Source organism: Salmo salar, chromosome ssa13 (assembly GCF_905237065.1).
Source record: "Salmo salar chromosome ssa13, Ssal_v3.1, whole genome shotgun sequence".
NCBI lineage: Eukaryota > Metazoa > Chordata > Actinopteri > Salmoniformes > Salmonidae > Salmo > Salmo salar.
The window spans coordinates 111,031,347-111,053,844 of NC_059454.1; the positions used below are offsets into that span (position 1 = coordinate 111,031,347).

Here is a 22,498-nt window from a genome sequence, read left to right on the forward strand (position 1 = left end):
TTGCCAAGATAATCCATCCACCTGACAGGTGTGGCATATCAATAATCTGATTAAACAGTATGATCATTACACAGGTGCACCTTGTACTGGGGACAATAAAAGGCCACTCTAAAAAGTGATGTTTTATCACACAACACAATGCCACAGATGTCTCAAGTTTTGAGGGAGCGTTCAATTGGCATGCTGATTGCAGGATTGTCCACCAGAGCTGTTGCCAGAGAATTGAATGTTTTAGAGAATTTGGCAGTACGTCCAACCGGCCTCACAACCGCAGACCACGTGTAACCACGCCAACCCAGGACCTCCACATCCGGCTACTTCACCTGCGGGATCGTCTGAGACCAGCCACCCGGACAGCTGATTAAACTGCACAACCAAAGATATCTGCACAAACAGAAACCACAGCTGATTAAACTGTGGGTTTGCACAACCAAATAATTTACATTTACGTCATTTAGCAGACGCTCTTATCCAGAGCGACTTACAGATTTCTACACAAACTGTTAGAAACCGTCTCAGGGAAGCTCACCTGCGTGTTCGTCGTCCTCACCAGGGTCTTGACCTGACTGCAGTTCGGCGTCTTGACTGACTTCAGTGGGAAAATGCTCACCTTTGATGGCCACTGGCACGTTGGAGAAGTGTGCTCTTCACGGATGAATCCCGGTTTCAACTGTACCGGGGAGATGTCAGACAGTGTATATGGCGTCGTGTGGGTTCGAGAGGTTTGCTGATTTTAATGTTGTCAACAGGTTATGGTATGGGAAAGCATAAGCTACGGACAACGAACACAATTGCATTTTATCGATGGCAATTTGAATGCACAGATGATACCGTGACGAGATCCTGAGGCCGATTGTCGTTGCCATTCATCCACCGCCATCACCTCATGATGCACGGCCCCGTGTCGCAAGGATCTGTACAGAATTCCTGTAAGCTGAAAATGTCCCAGTTCTTCCATAGCCTGCATTCTCACCAGACATGTCACCCATTAAGCATGTTTGGGATGCTCTGGATCGACGTGTACGACTGCGTGTTCCAGTTCCCGCCAATATCCAGAAACTAATCAACTCTATGCGAAGGAGGTGTCGCGCTGAACGAGGGAAACAGTTCTCACCAGATACTGACTGGTTTTCTGATCCACGCCCCTACTTTATTTTTTTAAAGGCATCTGTGACCAACAGATGCATAGCTGTATTTCCCAGTCATGTGAAATCCATAGATTAGGCCATCATTAATTTATTTCATATGAAATGTAAACTCAGTAAAATCTTTGAAATTGTTGTATGTTGCGTTTTTTTATATTTTTTGCTATATTCTTCTGAAATGTTTGCAATGCACTCATTAGCATTTAGCTAGCAATCGCTATGGGATGTTACGTGTACTTGTTAACATTGCTAACCTTCGGATGACAGAGGCTCAGTGAGGTTTGAAAATATTACTGGTATTACCGGTATTACTGAATATCCCAGTTATGGCACAAGGCTGGTATGAAGGTATGACAATCTGGATACGCCTAGTATGTTAGTATGTTGGCATTACAGTCCTGTATGCATTTCTGACTCGTACCTCCCACTGTGAATTAATAAAGCCATGAAGGAATTTACAATCAAAGTCTCTTGAGACATCTGTTGGTGTAATGTTGTAACAGTGGTAAACAAGGCTCTAATCGTTGGTGTTTTTCTCCTCAGGACCTGAATAAGACGAGGCTCTAACCGTTGCCGTTTTTCTCCTCAGGACCTGAATAAGACGAGGCTCTAACCGTTGGCGTTTTCCCCCTCAGGACCTGAATAAGACGAGGCTCTAACCGTTGGCGTTTTTCTCCTCAGGACCTGAATAAGACGAGGCTCTAACCGTTGGCGTTTTTCTCCTCAGGACCTGAATAAGACGAGGCTCTAACCGTTGGCGTTTTTCTCCTCAGGACCTGAATAAGACGAGGCTCTAACCGTTGGTGTTTTCCCCCTCAGGACCTGAATAAGACGAGGCTCTAACCGTTGGCGTTTTTCTCCTCAGGACCTGAATAAGAAACAAGGCCTAGCCCTGCTCTCTAAGATGGGGGAGTCGGTGAAGTACGTGACGGGAGGGTACAAGCTGAGGAGCCGACCCATGGAGTTTGCTGCTATGGGAGACTACCTGGATATGTTCACACAGAAGCTGGGTACTATCGACAGGATAGCACAGAGAATCATCAAAGAACAGTCTGGTGGGTAACACTGGTTTTTGCTGGGTCATTATTTTTTGTTCTGTGTTGCCAAATCCAATTGTATTGGTCACATACACATGGTTAGCAGATGTTATTGGTCACATGGTTAGCAGATGTTATTGGTCCATACACATGGTTAGCAAATGTTATTGGTCCATACACATGGTTAGCAGATGTTAATGGTCCATACACATGGTTAGCAGATGTTATTGGTCCATACACATGGTTAGCAGATGTTATTGGTCCATACACATGGTTAGCAGATGTTATTGGTCACATGGTTAGCAGATGTTATTGGTCCATACACATGGTTAGCAGATGTTATTGGTCACATGGTTAGCAGATGTTATTGGTCACATGGTTAGCAGATGTTATTGGTCACATGGTTAGCAGGTGTTAATGTGAGTGTAGCGAAATGCTTGTGCTTCTAGTTCCTACCATGCAGTAATATCTAACAAGTAATCTAACCTAACAATTTCACAACAACTACCTTATACACTCAAGTGTAAAGGAATGAATAAGAATATGTACATATAAATATATGAATGAGTGATGGCTGAACGGCATAGGCAAGATGCAGTAGATGGTATAGAGTACAGTATATACATATGAGATGAGCAATGTAGGGTATGTAAACATTATATAAAGTGGCATTGTTTAAAGTGACCAGTGATACATTTATTACATCAATTCTTCCATTATTAAAGTGGCTGGAGTTGAGTCAGTATGTTGGCAGCAGCCACTCAATGTTAGTGATGGCTGTTTAACAGTCTGATGGCCTTGAGATAGAAGCTGTTTTTCAGTCTCTCGGGTCCCAGCTTTGATGCACCTGTACTGACCTCGCCTTCTGGATGATAGCGGGGTGAACAGGCAGTGGCTTGGGTGGTTGTTGTCCTTGATGATCTTTATGGCCTTCCTGTGACATCGGGTGGTGTAGGTGTGCTGGAGGGCAGGTAGTTTGCCCCCGGTGATGCGTTGTGCAGACCTCACTACCCTCTGGAGAGCCTTCCGATTATGGGCGGAGCAGCTGCCGTACCAGGCGGTGATACAGCCCGACAGGATGCTCTCGATTGTGCATCTGTAAAAGTTTGAAGGTTTTCGGTGACAAGCCAAATGTCTTCAGCCTCCTGAGGTTGAAGAGGCGCTGCTGCGCCTTCTTCACCACGCTGTCTGTGTGGGTGGAGCATTTCAGTTTGTCTGTGATGTGTACGCCGAGGAACTTAAAACTTTCCACCTTCTCCACTACTGTCCCGTCGATGTGGATAGGGGGCTGCTCCCTCTGCTGACCAGAAGTCCCCACAAGAAACAAACATTTGACCAACTGGGGACATTTTGTTAGTCCCCACAAGGTCAAATGCTATTTCTAGGAGGTATAGGGTTAAGGTTAGAATTAGTGTTAGGGTTAGAATTACGATAAGGGTTAGGAGCTAGGGTTAGGAGCTAGGGTTAGGAGCTAGGGTTAGGAGCTAGGGTTAGGAGCTAGGGTTAGGAGCTAGGGTTAGGAGCTAGGGTGAGGAGCTAGGGTTAGGAGCTAGGGTTAGGAGCTAGGGTGAGGAGCTAGGGTGAGGAGCTAGGGTTAGGGTTAGGAGCTAGGGTTAGGAGCTAGGGTTAGGAGCTAGGGTTAGGAGCCAGGGTTAGGGTTAGGAGCTAGGGTGAGGAGCTAGGGTTAGGGTTAGGAGCTAGGGTTAGGAGCTAGGGTTAGGAGCTAGGGTGAGGCGCTAGGGTTAGGAGCTAGGGTGAGGAGCTAGGGTGAGGTTTTTGGGTTAGGGGTTAGGGAAAATAGCATTTGTAATAGGACTGAATTGTGTGTACTCACAAGGTTAGCTGTATAAGGTGAGTGAGTGAGTGAGTGAGTGAGTGAGTGAGTGAGTGAGTGAGTGAGTGAGTGAGTGAGTGAGTGTGTGTGCGTGTGTACGGTCCTGTCTAACCTGGGCGTTGACTGTCCCCTTCTCTATCCTGTCTCTAACTACTGTTGTCCCTCCTCCCCTGTGTATTCAGAGTACCAAGTAGAGCTGCGTGTGTACGGTCCTGTCTATACTACCTGGGCGTTGTCGGAGGCGGAGCTACAGGAGCCTCTGGAGGGCGTGGCCAGCTGCGTCGCTAGCTGTTCCAACGCTCTGGACGAACTCACCCAGGATATGAGCGAAGACTTCCTGCCTGTGCTCCGAGAATACGTCCTCTACATTGATTCCATGAAGGTACGGTAGAATACAGTAGAATGAGTCCATGATGGTACGGTAGAATACAGTAGAATGAGTCCATGAAGGTACGGTAGAATACAGTAGAATGAGTCCATGAAGGTACGGTAGAATACAGTAGAATGAGTCCATGAAGGTACAGTAGAATACAGTAGAATGAGTCCATGATGGTACGGTAGAATACAGTAGAATGAGTCCATGAAGGTACGGTAGAATACAGTAGAATGAGTCCATGATGGTACGGTAGAATACAGTAGAATGAGTCCATGATGGTACGGTAGAATACAGTAGAATGAGTCCATGATGGTACAGTAGAATGAGTCCATGAAGGTACAGTAGAATACAGTAGAATGAGTCCATGATGGTACGGTAGAATACAGTAGAATGAGTCCATGATGGTACGGTAGAATACAGTAGAATGAGTCCATGATGGTACGGTAGAATACAGTAGAATGAGTCCATGATGGTACAGTAGAATGAGTCCATGAAGGTACAGTAGAATACAGTAGAATGAGTCCATGATGGTACGGTAGAATACAGTAGAATGAGTCCATGAAGGTACGGTAGAATACAGTAGAATGAGTCCATGAAGGTACAGTAGAATACAGTAGAATGAGTCCATGAAGGTACAGTAGAATACAGTAGAATGAGTCCATGAAGGTACAGTAGAATACATTTACATTTACAAAGTCATTTAGCAGACGCTCTTATCCAGAGCGACTTACAAATTGGTACATTCACCTTATGATATCCAGTGGAACAACCACTTTACAATAGTACATCTATATCTTTTTTTTTGGGGGGGGGGGGGTTAGAAGGATTACTTTATCCTATCCCAGGTATTCCTTAAAGAGGTGGGGTTTCAGGTGTCTCCGGAAGGTGGTGATTGACTCCGCTGTCCTGGCGTCGTGAGGGAGCTTGTTCCACCATTGGGGTGCCAGAGCAGCGAACAGTTTTGACTGGGCTGAGCGGGAACTGTGCTTCCTCAGAGGTAGGGAGGCGAGCAGGCCAGAGGTGGATGAACGCAGTGCCCTTGTTTGGGTGTAGGGCTTGATCAGAGCCTGAAGGTACGGAGGTGCCGTTCCCCTCACAGCTCCGTAGGCAAGCACCATGGTCTTGTAGCGGATGCGAGCTTCGACTGGAAGCCAGTGGAGAGAGCGGAGGAGCGGGGTGACGTGAGAGAACTTGGGAAGGTTGAACACCAGACGGGCTGCGGCGTTCTGGATGAGTTGTAGGGGTTTAATGGCACAGGCAGGGAGCCCAGCCAACAACGTGTTGCAGTAATCCAGACGGGAGATGACAAGTGCCTGGATTAGGACCTGCGCCGCTTCCTGTGTGAGGCAGGGTCGTACTCTGCGAATGTTGTAGAGCATGAACCTACAGGATCGGGTCACCGCCTTGATGTTAGTGGAGAACGACAGGGTGTTGTCCAGGGTCACGCCGAGGCTCTTAGCACTCTGGGAGGAGGACACAAGGGAGTTGTCAACCGTGATGGCGAGATCATGGAACGGGCAGTCCTTCCCCGGGAGGAAGAGGAGCTCCGTCTTGCCGAGGTTCAGCTTGAGGTGGTGATCCGTCATCCACACTGATATGTCTGCCAGACATGCAGAGATGCGATTCGCCACCTGGTTGTCAGAAGGGGGAAAGGAGAAGATTAATTGTGTGTCATCTGCATAGCAATGATATGAGAGACCATGTGAGGATACAGTAGAATGAGTCCATGATGGTATAGTAGAATACAAATTAAATCAAATCAAATTTATTTATATAGCCCTTCGTACATCGGCTGATATCTCAAATGCTGTACAGAAACCCAGCCTAAAACCCCAAACAGCAAGCAATGCATGTGAAAGAAGCACGGTGGCTAGGAAAAACTCCCTAGGAAAAACTCCCTAGAAAGGCCAAAAACCTAGGAAGAAACCTAGAGAGGAACCAGGCTATGAGGGGTGGCCAGTCCTCTTCTGGTTGTGCTGGGTGGATATTATAACAGAACATGGTCAAGATGTTAAAATGTTCATAAATGACCAGCATGGTCAAATAATAATAATCATAGTAGTTGTCGAGGGTGCAACAAGCACGTCCGGTGAACAGGTCAGGGTTCCATAGCCGCAGGCAGAACAGTTGAAACTGGAGCAGCAGCACGGCCAGGTGGACTGGGGACAGCAAGGAGTCATCATGCCAGGTAGTCCTGAGGCATGGTCCTAGGGCTCAGGTCCTCCGAGAGAAAGACAGAAAGAGAGAATTAGAGAGAGCATATTTAAATTCACACAGGACACCGGATAAGACAAGAGAAATACTCCCTGACTGACCCTAGCCCCCCCGACACATAAACTACTGCAGCATAAATACTGGAGGCTGAGACAGGAGGGATCAGAAGACACTGTGGCCCCATCTGATGATACCCCCGGACAGGGCCAAACAGGCAGGATATAACCCCACCCACTTTGCCAAAGCACAGCCCCCACACCACTAGAGGGATATCTCCAACCACCAACTTACCGTCCTAAGACAAGGCCGAGTATAGCCCACAAAGATCTCCGCCATGGCACAACCCAAGGGGGGGGGGGGCGCCAACCCAGACAGGAAGACCACGTTAGTGACTCAACCCACTCAAGTGACGCACCCCTCCCATGGACGGCATGGAAGAACACCAGTAAGCCAGTGACTCAGCCCCTGTAATAGGGTTAGAGGCAGAGAATCCCAGTGGAAAGAGGGGAACCGGCAAGGCAGAGACAGCAAGGGCGGTTCGTTGCTCCAGCCTTTCCGTTCACCTTCACACTCCTGGGCCAGACTATACTTAATCATAGGACCTACTGAAGAGATAAGTCTTCAGTAAAGACTTAAAGGTTGAGACTGAGTCTGCGTCTCTCACATTGTTAGGCAGACCATTCCATAAAAATGGAGCTCTATAGGAGAAAGCCCTACCTCCAGCCGTTTGCTTAGAAATTCTAGGGACAATTAGGAGGCCTGCGTCTTGTGACCGTAGCGTACGTGTAGGTATGTACGGCAGGACCAAATCGGAAAGATAGGTAGGAGCAAGCCCATGTAATGCTTTGTAGGTTAGCAGTAAAACCTTGAAATCAGCCCTTGCCTTAACAGGAAGCCAGTGTAGGGAGGCTAGCACTGGAGTAATATGATCACATTTTTTGGTTCTAGTCAGGATTCTAGCAGCCGTATTTAGCACTAACTGAAGTTTGTTTAGTGCTTTATCCGGGTAGCCGGAAAGTAGAGCATTGCAGTAGTCCAGCCTAGAAGTAACAAAAGCATGGATTAATTTTTCTGCGTCATTTTTGGACAGAAAGTTTCTGATTTTTGCAATGTTACGTAGATGGAAAAAAGCTGTCCTTGAAACAGTCTTGATATGTTCTTCAAAAGAGAGATCAGGGTCCAGAGTAACGCCGAGGTCCTTCACAGTTTTATTTGAGACGACTGTACAACCATCCAGATTAATTGTCAGATTCAACAGAAGATCTCTTTGTTTCTTGGGACCTAGAACAAGCATCTCTGTTTTGTCCGAGTTTAAAAGTAGAAAGTTTGCAGCCATCCACTTCTTTATGTCTGAAACACAGGCTTCTAGCGAGGGCAATTTTGGGGCTTCACCATGTTACATTGAAATGTACAGCTGTGTGTCGTCCGCATAGCAGTGAAATTTAACATTATGTTTTCGAATGACATCCCCAAGAGGTAAAATCTATAGTGAAAACAATAGTGGTCCTAAAACGGAACCTTGAGGAACACCGAAATTTACAATTGATTTGTCAGAGGACAAACCATTCACAGAGACAAACTGATATCTTTCTGACAGATAAGATCTAAACCAGGCCAGAACTTGGTTTAGAAATACAGTAGAATGATTCCATGATGGTACAGTAGAATACAGTAGAATGAGTCCATGAAGGTACAGTAGAATACAGTAGAATGAGTCCATGATGGTATAGTAGAATACAGTAGAATGATTCCATGATGGTACAGTAGAATGAGTCCATGATGGTACAGTAGAATACAGTAGAATGAGTCCATGATGGTACAGTAGAATACAGTAGAATGATTCCATGATGGTACGGTAGAATGAGCCCATGATGGTATAGTAGAATGAGTCCATGAAGGTACGGTAGAATACAGTAGAATGAGTCCATGAAGGTACGGTAGAATACAGTAGAATGAGTCCATGATGGTACGGTAGAATACAGTAGAATGAGTCCATGAAGGTACAGTAGAATACAGTAGAATGAGTCCATGATGGTACAGTAGAATACAGTAGAATGAGTCCATGAAGGTACAGTAGAATACAGTAGAATGAGTCCATGAAGGTACAGTAGAATACAGTAGAATGAGTCCATGAAGGTACTCTAGATGATGGTAGCTCCTCTCTCATACTGACTCTAGTCTGTCCTGAGAAACCACTGGGAGTCTGTCCCACTGGGAGTCTGTCCTGGGGAACCACTGGGAGTCTGTCCTGGGAAACCACTGGGAGTCTGTCCTGAGGAACCACTGGGAGTCTGTCCTGAGGGAAACCACTGGGAGTCTGGACTGAGGAACCACTGGGAGTCTGTCCTGGGGAACCACTGGGAGTCTGTCCTGGGGAACCACTGGGAGTCTGGACTGAGGAACCACTGGGAGTCTGTCCTGAGGGAAACCACTGGGAGTCTGTCCTGGGGAACCACTGGGAGTCTGTCCTGGGGAACCACTGGGAGTCTGTCCTGAGGAACCACTGGGAGTCTGTCCTGGGGAACCACTGGGAGTCTGTCCTGAGGGAAACCACTGGGAGTCTGTCCTGAGGGAAACCACTGGGAGTCTGTCCTGAGGAACCACTGGGAGTCTGTCCTGGGGAACCACTGGGAGTCTGTCCTGAGGGAAACCACTGGGAGTCTGTCCTGGGGAACCACTGGGAGTCTGGACTGAGGAACCACTGGGAGTCTGTCCTGAGGAACCACTGGGAGTCTGTCCTGAGGGAAACCACTGGGAGTCTGTCCTGGGGAACCACTGGGAGTCTGTCCTGAGGAACCACTGGGAGTCTGTCCTGGGGAACCACTGGGAGTCTGTCCTGGGGAACCACTGGGAGTCTGTCCTGGGGAACCACTGGGAGTCTGTCCTGAGGAACCACTGGGAGTCTGTCCTGGGGAACCACTGGGAGTCTGTCCTGAGGAACCACTGGGAGTCTGTCCTGAGGGAAACCACTGGGAGTCTGTCCTGAGGGAAACCACTGGGAGTCTGGACTGAGGGAAACCACTGGGAGTCTGGACTGAGGAACCACTGGGAGTCTGGACTGGGGAACCACTGGGAGTCTGTCCTGAGGGAAACCACTGGGAGTCTGTCCTGAGGGAAACCACTGGGAGTCTGTCCTGAGGGGAACCACTGTGAGTCTGTCCTGAGGAACCACTGGGAGTCTGTCCTGAGGGAAACCACTGGGAGTCTGTCCTGGGGAACCACTGGGAGTCTGTCCTGAGGAACCACTGGGAGTCTGTCCTGGGGAACCACTGGGAGTCTGTCCTGGGGAACCACTGGGAGTCTGTCCTGGGGAACCACTGGGAGTCTGTCCTGGGGAACCACTGGGAGTCTGTCCTGGGGAACCACTGGGAGTCTGTCCTGGGGAACCACTGGGAGTCTGTCCTGGGGAACCACTGGGAGTCTGTCCTGAGGGAAACCACTGTGAGTCTGGACTGTATCATGTTAGCCCCCCACTCATGTAATACATAAGTGAACACATTTGAATTATGCAACACGTAGAAATGTTGAATCTGCTAATTACTGTTCGTGAAACGAGGTCATAACAGACTAGAACACTTTACAACGAAAAAAGATACCGATATCTTCCATCTTTTTGTAGGCCAACTTTCCTAGCTAGCTGACAGCTGAAGCTAACATTAATTCACTCCCCTGGTACTTATATGCCGATATCCTTCACTGACCAAACTGCAGTTCTTTTTGAACAACTCTTTTTACTGACTGGAGAATCATGATTCATGTTTCTGAGTGACTCATACATTTTGGTCTTTAGCTTGACCTGCTGTCTGGCTGCATTGAATTCTACAGCAGGATTAATACGCTCTCTTCCTGCTCAGCTGCTCCGGAGACGTGCTCAGTTTTCTCCTATCACAGCCATTAAATACTGTAACTGTTTTAAAGTCACCATTGACCTCATGGGGTGGCAGGTAGCCTAGTGGTTAGAGCGTTTGTTGCAAGATCGAATCCCCGAGCTGACAAGGTTTAAAAATCTGTCGTTCTGCCCCTGAACAGGGCAGTTAACCCACTGTTCCTAGGCCGTCATTGAAAATAAGAATTTATTCTTAACTGACTTGCCTAGTTAAATAAAGGTAAAATAAATTTAAAAAATGATGAAGTCTCTAAAGCGATTTCCTTCCTCTCCGGCAACTGAGTTAGGAAGGACGCCTGTATCTTTGTAGTCACTGGGTGTATTGATACACCATCCATAGTGTAATTAATAACTTCACCATGCTCAAAGGGATGTTCAATATCTGCTTTTAAATTATTATTATTATTTTTTTTTTTACTTTTACCCATCTACCAGTAGGTGCCCTTCTTTGTGAGGCATTGAAAACCTCCCTGGTCTTTGTGGTTGAATTTGTGGTTGAAATTCACTGCTCGACTGAGGGACCTTACAGATAATTGTATGTGTGGGGTAAAGAGATGAGTTAGTCATTCTAAAGTCACGTTAAACACTTATGTGATTTTGTTAAGCACATTTCTACTCCAGAACGTACTCAGGCTTGCCACAACAAAGAGCTTAAAATACTTATTAAGAGACATTTCAGCTTTTCATTTTTGATTTAATTTGTCAAAATTGTGAAAAACATAATTCCACATTGACATTATGGGGTACTGTACTGTATGTAGGCCAGTTATAATGTAGGCCAGTAATCGTTTGCATTTTAATCCATTTTAAAATTCATACTGTAACACAACAACATGTGGAAACAGCCAAGGGGTGAGAATACTCTCTCTCTCTAAAGTCATCTCATCTGCCAGACTGCTGAGGAAAGCAGACTTTCACCACATCAGGATGTGTCACTTCCTCTTTCCCTAGAATTATTTTTGCTGACCAGTCATGTTTGTGTTGAGAAAGAATGAGAGCTGGCTTGGGGTTTAGGGTTTCTTCAGGCACTACAATTTGGTGTTTATCTCTGGTTTTCACTTCCACCCATCCTAACCCTAACCTGTCATTGTTTAAGTTTTAGATTGGTATATCAAAACAAAAGAACTAAAAATATACAGTGCCTTGCAAAAGTGTTCAGACCTCTTGTATTTCTTCTCATTTTATTGTGCTACAAAGTGGGAACAAAATGTATATAATTGTCAGTTTTTGTTAACAGTATACACAAAATACTCTCAAAGTGGAAGAAAAACTCTGTATTTTTTTCCAATTTAAAGATTCATAAAAAAATAACTCAAATATAATCGTTGCATAAGTATTCAGCCCCTTTGTTTAGGCAAGCGTAAATTAGTTCAGGACTAAAATGTGACTTAACAAATCACATAAGTTATAAAAATCAAATCAGATTTTATTTGTCACATGCACCAAATACAACAGTGAAATGCTTACTTACAAGCCCTTAACCAACAATGCAGTTTTAAGAAAATAAAAGATACAACAAATAATTAAGGAGAAACAATAAAATAACAGTAGCGACATACATGGTACAGAGTCAATGTGGAGGCTATATACAGGGTGTTACGGTACAGAGTCAATGTGGAGGCTATATACAGGGTGTTACGGTACAGAGTCAATGTGGAGGCTATATACAGGGTGTTACGGTACAGAGTCAATGTGGAGGCTATATACAGGGTGTTACGGTACAGAGTCAATGTGGAGGCTATATACAGGGTGTTATGGTACAGAGTCAATGTGGAGGCTATATACAGGGTGTTACGGTACAGAGTCAATGTGGAGGCTATATACATGGTGTTACGATACAGAGTCAATGTGGAGGCTATACACAGGGGGTACCGGTACAGAGTCAATGTGGAGGCTATATACAGGGGGTACCGGTACAGAGTCAATGTGGAGGCTATATACAGGGGTCCGGTACAGAGTCAATGTGGAGGCTATATACAGGGGGTACCGGTACAGAGTCAATAGAGAGACTATATACAGGGGGTACCGGTCCAGAGTCATTGTGGAGGCTATATACAGGGGCTACCGGTCCAGAGTCATTGTGCGGGGGCACCGGTTAGTTGAGGTAATTGAGGTAATATGTACATGTAGGTAGAGTTAAAACCTCTTATATCTAGATGTTCCGCTAGCGGAACGCCTCACCAATATCCAATGGTAGAGCGTGGCGTGAATTACAAATACCTCAAAAATGCAAAAACTTCAATTTTTCAAACATATGACTATTTTACACCATTTTAAAGACAATACTCTCCTTTACCACACTGTCCGATTTCAAAAAGGCTTTACAGCGAAAGCAAAACATTAGATTATGTCAGCAGAGTACCCAGCCAGAAATAATCACACACACATTTTTCAAGCTAGCATATAATTTCACATAAACCCAAACCACAGCTAAATGCAGCACTAACCTTTGATGATCTTCATCAGATGACACTCCTAGGACATTATGTTATACAATACATGCATGTTTTGTTCAATCAAGTTCATATTTATAAAAAAAAAACAGCTTTTTACATTAGCATGTTTTGTTCAGAACTAGCATACCCACCGAAAACTTCCGGTGAATTTACTAAATTACTCACGATAAACATTCACAAAAAACATAACAATTATTTTAAGAATTATAGATACAGAACTCCTTTATGCAATCGCGGTGTCCGATTTTTAAAATAGGTTTTCGGCGAAAGCACATTTTGCAATATTCTGAGTAGATAGCCCGGCATCACAGTGCTAGCTATTTTGACACCCACCAAGTTTGGCCCTCACCAAACTAAGATTTACTATAAGAAAAATTTGATTACCTTTGCTGTTCTTCGTCAGAATGCTCTCCCAGGACTTCTACTTCAACACCCAATGTTGTTTTGGTTCCAAATAATCCATAGTTATATCCAAATAGCTGCGTTTTGTTCTTGCGTTCAAGACACTATCCGAAGGGTAAAGAAGGGTGATGCGCCCGACGCATTTCGTGACAAAAAATGTAATATTCCATTACCGTACTTCGAAGCATGTCAAACGCTGTTTAAAATCAATTTTTATGCTATTTTTCTCGTAAAATAGCGATAATATTCCAACCGGGAGACGTTGTATCCGTTAAAACACTGAAAATAGAAAATGGAGTCATCACATGCACGCGCGCACCAGTGTCATTGTTCTCAGAACGACCACCTTCCATAACCCCTACTGTTTATCGCCCAGTGACTGCAGAGTCATCATTCAACGTTCTGGCGCCTTCTGAGAGCCTATGGGAGCCTTAGAAAATGTCACGTTACAGCAGAGATCCTGTATTTTCGATAAAGAGGCTACAGAAGGCCAAGAAATGGTCAGACAGGGCACTTCCCATATAGAATCTTCTCAGGTTTTTGCCTGCCATATGAGTTCTGTTATACTAACAGACACCATTCAAACAGTTTTAGAAACTTTAGCGTGTTTTCTATCCAAATCTAATAATTATATGCATTTTCTAGTTTCTGGGCAGGAGTAATAACCAGATTAAATCGGGTACGTTTTTTATCCGGCCGTGAAAATACTGCCCCCTATCCATAACAGGTTAAAGTGACTTTGCATACATGATAAACGGAGAATAGCAGCAGCGTAAAAATGGCGGCTGTTACAAATAGTCCGGGTAGCCATTTAATGAACTGTTCAAGAGTCGTATGGTTTGTGGGTAGAAGCTGTTAAGAAGACTGGACTATGTGTGAAATAATAGGGGTTGACATGATTTTTAAAACACTAACCCTTCTGTCCCCCATACATACATCTGTAAGTCCCTCAGTGAAGTTTTGAACTTAAAGCACAGATTCAACAACAAAGACCCAGGGATCTTTCCGAAAGCCTCATAAAGAAGGGCAGTGATTTGGTAAATGATTAACAATAACAAATTAGACATTGAATATCTCTTTAAGCATGGTCAAGTTAATAATTATGCTGTGCATTATGTATTAAACCACCCAAACACCTCAAAGATACAGTCCTCCTTCTGAGCCGCAGGACAGGAATGAAACTGCTCAGGCCATTGGGGATTTTAAAATGGCTACTGTGTTCAATGGCTGTGATAGGAGAGAACTGAGGATGGATCAACAACATTGTAGTGACTCCACAATAATGATCTAAATGACAGAGTGAAACATGCATGTTGTATGCAACAAGGCACTAAAGTAATACTGCAACAACAACAACAACAACATGGCAAAGGAATACACTTTCTGGCCTAAATGCAAAGCCTTATGTTTGGGGCAAATCCAACACAACACTGAGTACCACTCTTCATATTTTCAAGCATGGTAGTGGCTGCATCATGTTATGGGTATGCTTGACCTCGGGAAATACTGGGGAGTTTTTCAGGATAAAAAGAAACTGGATAGGGCTAAGCACAGGCAAAATCCTAGAGGAAAACCTGGTTGTCTACTTTCCACCAGACACTGGCAGAGGAATTCACGTTTCAGCAGGACAATAACCTACAACACAAGGTCAAATATACACTGAAGTTGCTTACCAAGAAGACAGTGACCAAGTTACAGTTGCTTGAAATACTTATGGCAAGGCTTAAATTGCTGTCTAGCCATAATCAATATTAATAGGCAAATATTGTAGGCTTGTGCGAACTAGCTTATTTAGTAGCTAGCTCGCTATCTAGCTAAGTGGTTAGCGTCTTCCAGAATTAAACATTCGCTTGGTAACAGCAGTGAATCCCCTCCTGGATCATGAACCTTGCTGGCTAATATTTGTTTTGTGCGTGCAGCAAACTGAGTAGCAATTCTGAGTTACTTTTATACTTGTTTAGGTCAGAAATTGTACAAAATGTTTGCAAAGCGCTCATTAGCATTTAGTTAGCATTCTCTATGAGGATTCCTTATTGCTTGTTAGCATTTTGTTAGCATTCTGGTAAGTGACGTTTTTTTTTTTTTGGCTTTGAATATTTGTACTTTTTAAATAAATACCTGCAGTCGGTAATAGATAAAGCAGATTGCGTTCATCATTTCGCCCGTTAGATAACTTTTCATTATTAACCAGTATTAGTTTCCCAAAACAGCGCTTTGAGCTGGTCACGTGTGTTTGTTTACAAACAACATGCATAATGGGTACTTCGTAAAGGGTGAGTCACTTCTGCAGCGCAATTTAAGTGAGGTGGTTAACTTACACTTGTATGAAATTCACTATTAATGTTTGCCAGCTATATATCTTATAACTATTAAGTGAACTGTCTAAGATGTGGCAAATACATTCTCTCCAGCTGGGTTTTTGCTAACTTGCTAATGTTAGCTAAGGGGCTAAGATTAGCTTGCAAGATCAAGCTTCTTGGTAACTGCAGCAGAGATAATCCCCTCCTGGATTAGGAGCATTCAGAAAGTATTCAGACCCCTTGACTTTTTCCACATTTTGTTACGTTACAGCCTTATTCTAAAATATTTTAGCTATGCTGGCCGATCGTAAACGATTAAGTAAAAAGATCAATACATACAATACAGGGCTCCCGAGTGGCGCAGCGGTCTAAGGCACTGTAGTCCCTGGTTCAAATCCAGGCTGTATCACATCCGGCCGTGATTGGGAGTCCCATAGGACGGTGCACAATCGGCCCAGCGTCGTCCGGGTTTGGCCGGGGTAGGCCGTCATTTTAAATAAGAATTTGTTCTTAACTCACTTGCCTAGTTAAATAAAGGTTAAATAAATGTAAAAAAATCTATCGACACTCAATACTCTATAATAACAAAGCTAAAACAGCCTAGAGTCTTTTTGTGTATGACGCTACAAGCTTGGAAAACCTGTATTTGGGGAGTTTCTCCCATTCTTCTCTGCAGATCCTCTCAACCTCTGTCAGGTTGGATGGAGAGCGTTGCTGCACAGCTATTTTCAGGTCTCTCCAGAGATGTTCGACCGGGTTCAAGTCCGGGCTCTGGCTGGGCCACTCAAGGACATTCAGAGACTTGTCCCGAAGCCACTCCTGCGTTGTCTTTGCTGTGTGCTTAGGGTCGTTGTCCTGTTGGAAGGTGAACCTTCGCCCCAGTCTGAGGTCCTGAGCGCTCTGGAGCAGGTTTTCATCAAGGATCTCTGTACTTTGCTCCGTTCATCTTTCCTTCTATCCTGACTAGTCTCCCAGTCCCTGCCGCTGAAAAACATCCCCACAGCTTGATGCTGCCACAGCCATGCTTCACCGTAGGGATGGTGCCAGGTTTCCTCCAGAAGTGACGCTTGGCATTCAGGCCAAAGAGTTCATTCTTGGCTTCATCAGACCAGAGAATCTTGTTTCTCATGGTCTGAGAGTCTTTTCTTTTGGGGGAGAGAGAGAGGTGTGAGGAAGGGAGGGACCGCGCGCGCGCGCGCGTGTGTGTGTGTGTGTGTGTGTGTGTGTGTGTGTGTTAACTAAAATAGTAAAGAACATTTCATGCAGTGTTGTCCCCTGACATACAGATCAATATGCATCTCTATTCCTTCCTCTCATTCCTCCAGCCAAATCACAGCTTGGCCTTTGCTTATATGAGAAAATCAGCCATTTTATATGCACTAGTTTATCATGCACTGAATTGTGTGAAGTTAAATTCAGTGTGTTGTATTGAGTAGAGAAGTGTGCAGTTCAGTGACAGGTTTTCGGGGAACGTTTATAAAACGTGAAGGAGATTCCCGGGCGCCAGGGTAACATAATACTAGGCCACTGATTATTTTTTTTTCCTTCACCATCGTGTTATCGTGATACTCGTATGTAACCTTTATGTAACCTTTATTTAACCTTTATGTAACCTTTATTTAACTTTTATGTAACCTTTATTTAACTTTTATGTAACCTTTATTTAACCTTTATTCAACCTTTATTTGAGCTTTATTTAACTAGGCAAGTAAGTTTAAGAACAAATTCTTATTTACAATGACGGCCTAAACCCGGGTCTGGATACTAACCGGTATCGTGATACTTGGCCTGGTATCGCAGCAAAATCTTGGTATCGTGACAACACTAGTTCACACATTTTTTTTGTATAGTGTACCTGCATAACTTTATGAGCTAGGTTGTCTGTCTTAGTAGTAAATATTTGCATGCGTTTGTTAGCTTTTGCCTAGCATCGTCTATGAGAATTCCTTACTACTTGTTATCATTTTGTTAGCATTCTGGTAAGTTAATGGGGTTTTTTTGCGGGCGAGGAAATTGTGCCTCTTGTGTGCACTATCAGTAATACCATATATCCCAGGATGGCACAGGTACGGTATGAAGGTATGGACATCTGCATACCACCCAACCATAAAATATTTTACATTCTAGGTGTGCATAGCTCTTAGAGACTTGCCCAAATAGACTCACAGCTTTGAGTCTTACTGACAAAAGGGGTTTTCTAACAGGGAGATGAATACTTACGCAACAACAATATTTAATGTTTTACATTTTTATTAATCTTTAAAAAAATATATATATATACTTTTGCGAGGCACTGTATATGTTATTTTTTATTTAATATGAAAACAGATATTAAATGATGATTTTAAACTATGATTTAATTAAGAAGTCTAGATTGCTATTATGAGCATAATGAATGGCTCTAGACAGACTGACTGTGTGCTTTATTAGTGTCAGTCTAAGTGAGATCTGATGCAGAGAGGGGAGTCTCTGAGGAGCGTGGATGAACCACAACCAGTCTGGGCTGCCAAGTGGCTGTAGCAGTCTGGCCTCTTTCTGCAGCAGGCTGCTTACATCTCTGGTGTGTTTTTGCTCTGTTCTAAAGGAGATGGGACAGTGTGTGTGTGTGTGTTATATTTAGTCTGCTGTGTTTCTGCTCTGACAGATTGTTCTGAAGAAGCGAGATAACATCCAAGCTGAATACGAATCTAAACTGGAAGCTGCTGCTTTCCGGAAAGAGGAAAGAGCATCAGCCACAGTGAGTCTACTCTACTGAACTATTTCCTAGCCTGGTCTCAGATATGTTTTGTTTATTTATCAACTCCTATGGTCATTTCCTAGCCTGGTCTCAGATATGTTTTGTTTTTTTATCAACTCCTATGGTCATTTCCTAGCCTGGTCTCAGATATGTTTTGTTTATTTATCAACTCCTATGGTCATTTCCTAGCCTGGTCTCAGATATGTTTTGTTTATTTATCAACTCCTATGGTCATTTCCTAGCCTGGTCTCAGATATGTTTTGTTTATTTATCAACTCCTATGGTCATTTCCTAGCCTGGTCTCAGATATGTTTTGTTTATTTATCAACTCCTATGGTCATTTCCTAGCCTGGTCTCAGATATGTTTTGTTTATTTATCAACTCCTATGGTCATTTCCTAGCCTGGTCTCAGATATGTTTTGTTTATTTATCAACTCCTATGGTCATTTCCTAGCCTGGTCTCAGATATGTTTTGTTTATTTATCAACTCCTATGGTCATTTCCTAGCCTGGTCTCAGATATGTTTTGTTTATTTATCAACTCCTATGGTCATTTCCTAGCCTGGTCTCAGATATGTTTTGTTTATTTATCAACTCCTATGGTCATTTCCTAGCCTGGTCTCAGATATGTTTTGTTTATTTATCAACTCCTATGGTCATTTCCTAGCCTGGTCTCAGATATGTTTTGTTTATTTATCAACTCCTATGGTCATTTCCTAGCCTGGTCTCAGATATGTTTTGTTTATTTATCAACTCCTATGGTCATTTCCTAGCCTGGTCTCAGATATGTTTTGTTTATTTATCAACTCCTATGGTCATTTCCTAGCCTGGTCTCAGATATGTTTTGTTTATTTATCAACTCCTATGGTCATTTCCTAGCCTGGTCTCAGATATGTTTTGTTTATTTATCAACTCCTATGGTCATTTCCTAGCCTGGTCTCAGATATGTTTTGTTTATTTATCAACTCCTATGGTCATTTCCTAGCCTGGTCTCAGATATGTTTTGTTTATTTATCAACTCCTATGGTCATTTCCTAGCCTGGTCTCAGATATGTTTTGTTTATTTATCAACTCCTATGGTCATTTCCTAGCCTGGTCTCAGATATGTTTTGTTTATTTATCAACTCCTATGGTCATTTCCTAGCCTGGTCTCAGATATGTTTTGTTTATTTATCAACTCCTATGGTCATTTCCTAGCCTGATCTCAGATATGTTTTGTTTATTTATCAACTCCTATGGTCATTTCCTAGCCTGGTCTCAGATATGTTTCGTTTATTTATCAACTCCTATGGTCATTTCCTAGCCTGGTCTCAGATATGTTTCGTTTATTTATCAACTCCTATGGTCATTTCCTAGCCTGGTCTCAGATATGTTTTGTTTATTTATCAACTCCTATGGTCATTTCCTAGCCTGGTCTCAGATATGTTTTGTTTATTTATCAACTCCTATGGTCATTTCCTAGCCTGGTCTCAGATATGTTTTGTTTATTTATCAACTCCTATGGTCATTTCCTAGCCTGGTCTCAGATATGTTTTGTTTATTTATCAACTCCTATGGTCATTTCCTAGCCTGGTCTCAGATATGTTTTGTTTATTTATCAACTCCTATGGTCATTTCCTAGCCTGGTCTCAGATATGTTTTGTTTATTTATCAACTCCTATGGTCATTTCCTAGCCTGGTCTCAGATATGTTTTGTTTATTTATCAACTCCTATGGTCATTTCCTAGCCTGGTCTCAGATATGTTTTGTTTATTTATCAACTCCTATGGTCATTTCCTAGCCTGGTCTCAGATATGTTTTGTTTATTTATCAACTCCTATGGTCATTTCCTAGCCTGGTCTCAGATATGTTTTGTTTATTTATCAACTCCTATGGTCATTTCCTAGCCTGGTCTCAGATATGTTTTGTTTATTTATCAACTCCTATGGTCATTTCCTAGCCTGGTCTCAGATATGTTTCGTTTATTTATCAACTCCTATGGTCATTTCCTAGCCTGGTCTCAGATCTGTTTGTGCTGTCTATATGGTCATTACCTAGCTATAACAATGTACTTAAAATTTTATTTGATTAACTTACAACTCTGTATACTGTCAATGCTAATGCTAACAATCTATGTTTTTCCCTAACTATTCATTTAGACTATTTTTGCGTAATGCTATGCCCATTGTAATGTGTTCAGAGCGTAGCCACATGCCCTGTAGTGCCTTGATTAGTTCTGTTTCCTGTCCCCTCCCTACAGCAGGTGCTTAGTTCTGTTTCCTGTCCCCTCCCTACAGCAGGTGCTTAGTTCTGTTTCCTGTCCCCTCCCTACAGCAGGTGATTAGTTCTGTTTCCTGTCCCCTCCCTACAGCAGGTGATTAGTTCTGTTTCCTGTCCCCTCCCTACAGCAGGTGATTAGTTCTGTTTCCTGTCCCCTCCCTACAGCAGGTGATTAGTTCTGTTTCCTGTCCCCTCCCTACAGCAGGTGATTAGTTCTGTTTCCTGTCCCCTCCCTACAGCAGGTGCTTAGTTCTGTTTCCTGTCCCCTCCCTACAGCAGGTGCTTAGTTCTGTTTCCTGTCCCCTCCCTACAGCAGGTGATTAGTTCTGTTTCCTGTCCCCTCCCTACAGCAGGTGCTTAGTTCTGTTTCCTGTCCCCTCCCTACAGCAGGTGATTAGTTCTGTTTCCTGTCCCCTCCCTACAGCAGGTGCTTAGTTCTGTTTCCTGTCCCCTCCCTACAGCAGGTGCTTAGTTCTGTTTCCTGTCCCCTCCCTACAGCAGGTGCTTAGTTCTGTTTCCTGTCCCCTCCCTACAGCAGGTGATTAGTTCTGTTTCCTGTCCCCTCCCTACAGCAGGTGATTAGTTCTGTTTCCTGTCCCCTCCCTACAGCAGGTGATTAGTTCTGTTTCCTGTCCCCTCCCTACAGCAGGTGATTAGTTCTGTTTCCTGTCCCCTCCCTACAGCAGGTGATTAGTTCTGTTTCCTGTCCCCTCTCTACAGCAGGTGATTAGTTCTGTTTCCTGTCCCCTCCCTACAGCAGGTGCTTAGTTCTGTTTCCTGTCCCCTCCCTACAGCAGGTGATTAGTTCTGTTTCCTGTCCCCTCCCTACAGCAGGTGATTAGTTCTGTTTCCTGTCCCCTCCCTACAGCAGGTGATTAGTTCTGTTTCCTGTCCCCTCCCTACAGCAGGTGATTAGTTCTGTTTCCTGTCCCCTCTCTACAGCAGGTGATTAGTTCTGTTTCCTGTCCCCTCCCTACAGCAGGCGCTTAGTTCTGTTTCCTGTCCCCTCCCTACAGCAGGTGATTAGTTCTGTTTCCTGTCCCCTCCCTACAGCAGGTGCCTACAGACGTGGAGAAGTGCCATGACAGAGTGGAGTGTTGCAATGCTGACCTGAAGTCAGACTGGGACCGCTGGCAAAACAACAAGAGACAAGACTTCAGACAGCTACTCACTGGCATGGCCGACCACAACATCCAGTACTATGAGAAGGTAAGAGGGCCGACCACAACATCCAGGACTATGAGAAGGTAAGAGGGCCGACCACAACATCCAGTACTATGAGAAGGTAAGAGGGCCGACCACAACATCCAGTACTATGAGAAGGTAAGAGGGCCGACCACAACATCCAGTACTATGAGAAGGTAAGAGGGCCGACCACAACATCCAGTACTATGAGAAGGTAAGAGGGCCGACCACAACATCCAGGACTATGAGAAGGTAAGAGGGCCGACCACAACATCCAGTACTATGAGAAGGTAAGAGGGCCGACCACAACATCCAGTACTATGAGAAGGTAAGAGGGCCGACCACAACATCCAGGACTATGAGAAGGTAAGAGGGCCGACCACAACATCCAGTACTATGAGAAGGTAAGAGGGCCGACCACAACATCCAGTACTATGAGAAGGTAAGAGGGCCGACCACAACATCCAGTACTATGAGAAGGTAAGAGGGCCGACCACAACATCCAGTACTATGAGAAGGTAAGAGGGCCGACCACAACATCCAGTACTATGAGAAGGTAAGAGGGCCGACCACAACATCCAGGACTATGAGAAGGTAAGAGGGCAGACCACAACATCCAGTACTATGAGAAGGTAAGAGGGGAGATGACCCACTGCCTTTTTGTTATA

The 22,498-nt window shown here is 44.1% G+C and overlaps 1 protein-coding gene across 2 annotated transcripts in view; it reads left to right on the forward strand.

The window, feature by feature from the left end:
* Positions 1-22,498, forward strand: part of LOC106568583 (sorting nexin-30) — a 79,200-nt gene that overhangs the window by 46,738 nt on the left and 9,964 nt on the right. The window contains exons 5-8 of one of the 2 annotated variants that reach the window (XM_045692692.1): positions 2,011-2,200; positions 4,199-4,398; positions 18,295-18,387; positions 21,702-21,854. In XM_045692692.1, the coding sequence (XP_045548648.1) occupies positions 2,011-2,200; positions 4,199-4,398; positions 18,295-18,387; positions 21,702-21,854 (636 nt within the window). Of the gene's footprint in view, positions 1-2,010; positions 2,201-4,198; positions 4,399-18,294; positions 18,388-21,698; positions 21,855-22,498 lie in introns of both variants that reach the window. The other variant, XM_045692691.1, reaches the window with a different exon arrangement.